We start from the raw sequence: 4,381 nt of genomic DNA on the forward strand, positions 1-4,381 counted from the left end.
ATGTATGAGAATTCATATTTTCCCCACATACTTGCCAATATTTGCAGTCAAAATCTAAAAAAAAAAAAGATTTATAAATTGAAACTGGGATAAAAAATAATATTCTGAGTTTGATTTTCACTTACTTGATGATTAATAGTACTGAACACTTTTCTATATACTTATTGTTCATTCATATATCTCCATCTTAAGTGTCTAAATTTTGTTCATTTTAATTAAGATTTTTCTTTTCATTGAATTTTAGAATTTTTATAATTGTGATTGATAAAATTACTCTATCAAATTTTTTTGAGAAGTTTTACTTTTTGATTTTTCTCTTTAGCACTTTGACCCACGATCTTGCAGTTTTACAAAGAAGAGTTTTGCTACCACTGAAGAAGACAGAACAGTCTCTCCCACCAAACAGTTCTATGTGTACAAAACAGATTGGGATGAAGATGGTGAAGTGGGTAGGAGAGGACATAAAGCTGAAAAATTCCCAACCTAAGATACACAGACTGACACTGAAGCCTGAGAAGGGAGCAGGAGCACACAGAATCACTCTCTGTTGTCACTTCAAGGATTATGCTAATTTTCTTGAAAACATTGATGTTCAGGGGACTTGGAGTCTACGTTGGACATGGGGACATCATATTGTGAACATTTTTAAATATTGTTATAATCTTAAGAGAGTTTATTTTATTTGTTCCTTTCCTTTTTTATTTTAGAAAAAATTAACAAGGTTGTGTGAGACTACAAACTCTGTCTCATGAGTGGTTACATAAATATGTCTTTATATTTTTAGCCTTGTCTGAGATTCCTGGGTAGTTCAGTGGTAAAGAATGCACCTGCAGGAGACTCAGGAGTTGTGGGTTTTATCCCTGGATCAGGAAGATCTCCTGGAGGAAGAAATGGCAACCCATTTGAATATTCTTGCCTGGAAAATTCAACAGACAGAGGAGCCTGGCGGGCTACAGTCCATGGGGTCTCAGAGTGTCCGACATGACTGGGCACATGCATGCACACACACACACACACACTCACACACACACACAGCCTTTCCTGGGATACTAAAGTCTCCACACCTACATGCCTCAAGACCAGTGAATTGCACAGATTTTGTACAAATAATATGGATCTGACGTTCACTAGCTGTTTATCCCCAAAATTTCTGTGGCTGTTGTCTCAAATTTTTCACTTTTTAGATTAGAAAAAAGGGCTTGTATTTAAGATTTCTGTTTGAAAGATGTGGACCAGGACCTTTTCTCAAAACAGAAATTGTAAAATCGGAAAATCATCCATTCCTTTAGCTTCTAATGTTGTTCAGACTATATTCCACACAGTGGTAGCCTATCTTAACCATCTCTTCAGTGACCTATAAAGTTCTAACACTACATTAATAATTGGTCAGAAATTTCCTCAAGGCAGCCTTCACTTCCTTGTTCCTCAAGCTGTAAATCATGGGATTCAGCATGGGAATCACCAGTATATAAAACACGGAGGCCATTTTATCAGTATCCAGTGAATGATTATTTCGAGGCTGCAAATACACGAAAAGCAGAGTTCCATAGAAGACTGACACTGCTGTCATATGTGAAGTGCATGTAGAGAAGGCTCTTTTCCTTCCTTCTGATGAGCGTATCCTTAGAATGGACACAATGATGTTGAAATAAGATGCTACAACTACAGTTATGGAAAACATCAAGTTTGTAGATGCAGATATGAATACTACTGTTTCTGGAAAGGAAGCATCAGAGCAAGACAATGCTAACAGAGGGACGGTATCACAGTAAAAATGGTTGATTACATTGGAAGAGCAATAAGACACAGAAAATACACTACATGAAACTACAACAGCTGTGGAAAAGCTATAGAGGTATGTGAGGGAAACTAGCAGAAAGCAAGCCTGTTGAGACACCACCGCCATGTAGAGCAGGGGCTTACAAATGGCCTCATAGCGATCATAGGCCATCACAGCTAACATGAAAATTTCAGCTACAATGAAAACCAAGAACCCGCCTAGCTGGGTGGCACATTCATAGAAGGAGGTGGTGTGCTTTTTTACTAAAATGTTGATCAGCATTTTAGGGGCAATGACAGTTGAATTGCCAAGATTGATGATGGCCAAGTGCCTGAGGAAGAAATACATGGGAGTCTGAAGTCGAGAGTCCACACTGGTGAGGGTGATGATGCTTAGGTTCCCTGTCACGGTCAGTCCATAGATGACCAGGAAGACAAAGAAGAGTGGGATCTGGAGGTCTGGACGTTCTGAGACTCCTATGAGAATAAACTCAGTGACTTGGGTGAAATTTCTGTTAGCCATGTATGAGTTTGGAAAGTCATCTATATGGAAGAAAAAGAGACTTGGTTAGAAATTAAGGAATTATCTTCTAGGACTGTCAATAGATGGCAAAAGCACCCCTTGGATGAGATTTCCTCAAAGAATTTATTGAACTCATGTTTCTAGGTATTAAATCAAATTTGAAATCATCTATTAAAGAGAATATTCAAGTGTGGCAAATTAAATAGATGATCCAACATTATGAATATTTCAAAGAGCCAATCCATTGAATTTTATTAAGTTATGGATATCTTATTAGCTTGAAAATATTTAAAGCCATGATTCATACCATGCCATCATATTGATATCTTCTGCACTGAGTGTGAGAAACTCTTGAGTAATTGTATGTGTCCAAATAATTCAATGTTCTTTGTGATCTCTAATTTGAAAATATTTGCTTCTTCTGAATAATGCATGATCTAGTCATTTTAAAATATTATTTAGTTGCTAAATCATGTCCAACTCTTTTTTTGTAACCCCATGGACTGTAGATTGTCAGGCTCCTCTGTCCCTGTGATTTTCCAGGCAAGAATACTAGAGTGGGTTGCTATTTCTTCCTCCAGAGGATCTTCCTGATCCACGGATCAAACCAATGTCTCTTGCATTGGTAGGTGGATTCTTCATCACTGTACCACTGATCCAATCACCATTCTGCCCTTTTTTCTTTATTCCATCCTTGTACTAACATTTAGTCAATGTAGACTGAAATTGCAAATTCTGTCATTTTTACACTTTAGATAATTTTTATTGCTGTAATAATGCTAAACATTTTATTTTCATAAGGCTTCTCTGAAAATTACATTGTATATAGTTGCCAAAGAATCAGCATGAATTATGATATAATATTTTCCTATAAATATCTGCTTGAAGGATAGCTTCCTATTACTAAGTAAGCCAATTATAGTCCCTTCTCACTTTTAATTGTCCTCAGTAATGGTCTGTGGCTTTAAATGTTCTATCACAGTCTCTTATACGAAAAGGTAAAATTTAGATACAAAGAATCAACACTATTTCATCATTTAACATAAGATCTACCCTCGAACGAAAATTTAATTATGTATATGTATAAAATAATCATAATAAAATGGGCAAGATGATACTTTTGGGAATGGTGGATATGTTTACAGCATAGATTTCTGGTAACTGCATCACTAATATATACTTATCTTCAAATTCATCAAATTGTATGCATTAACCACATACAGCTCTTTTATGTCAAACATAACTCAGTAAAGTGATTTTTAAAAGATATATATCATAATTGCCTGACAAATAAAAGTTATTGATATCTCTTCTTCTAAAGAAGAGATTTGATATCTCTTCTCCTAAAGAAGATTAAAAAAATAATTCTGCAATGAAATAAAAAATGAAGCAGTGATATAAAACAAATGAAGAAATAAGGTGGTAATAACACCAAACAGTTTTGAGTATTTGATATTAGTCGTTTCTGACTCCAAATCATTCTTTCTCTTAACACTTTGAGTCATACTAGAAGGCTGATTGTCCAAGAATTGGCGCTTTCAAACTGTGGTGCTGGAGAAGACTTGTAAGAGTCCCTTGGACAGCAAGGAGATCAAACCAGTCAATCTTAAAGAAATCAACTCTGAATATTCGTTGAAAGGGCTGATGCTGAAGCTCCAATACTTTGGCCATCTTATGCAAAGAGTTGACTCATTGGTAAAGAACCTTATGCTGGGAAATATTGAGGGAAGGGGGAAGAGGGGGTGACAGAGGATGAGATGGTTGGATGGCATCACTGACTCAATGGACATGAGTTTAAGCAAATTCTGGGAGATAATGAAGGAGAGGGAAGCCTGGCATGCTGCAGTTCATGGGGTCACAAAGAGCTGGACAACAACAATATAATCTTATTTGTTTCCTACTTGTGCCAAGAGATATTAAAGTTTCAGTTACTTTATTTGCCCCTTACCTCTGGACCTGGTTGGTTGGTTGGTTGGTTTAGTCACTGTGTCGTGTCTGACTCTTGTGACCCCATGGACTTTAGCCTGCCAGGCTCCTTTGCCCATGGGATTCTCCAGGCAAGAATACTGGAGTGGGTTG

General features: G+C 36.7%; 1 protein-coding gene across 1 annotated transcript; it reads right to left on the reverse strand.

Moving 5' to 3' along the window:
- Positions 1–1,375: 1,375 nt before the first annotated feature.
- On the reverse strand, positions 1,376–2,311 carry LOC133261084 (olfactory receptor 8J1-like). The gene has a single exon (XM_061439654.1). The coding sequence runs from the start codon at positions 2,300–2,302 to the stop codon at positions 1,376–1,378; it is 927 nt and encodes a 308-aa protein (XP_061295638.1). The 5' UTR covers positions 2,303–2,311.
- Positions 2,312–4,381: the final 2,070 nt, after the last annotated feature.

Source organism: Bos javanicus, chromosome 15, assembly GCF_032452875.1.
Source record: "Bos javanicus breed banteng chromosome 15, ARS-OSU_banteng_1.0, whole genome shotgun sequence".
Taxonomy (NCBI): domain Eukaryota; kingdom Metazoa; phylum Chordata; class Mammalia; order Artiodactyla; family Bovidae; genus Bos; species Bos javanicus.

Bases quoted from the DNA above. Each gene is read 5' to 3' on its own strand.
- LOC133261084 (XM_061439654.1), bottom strand. From the start codon at position 2,302: ATGGCTAACAGAAATTTCACCCAAGTCACTGAGTTTATTCTCATAGGA.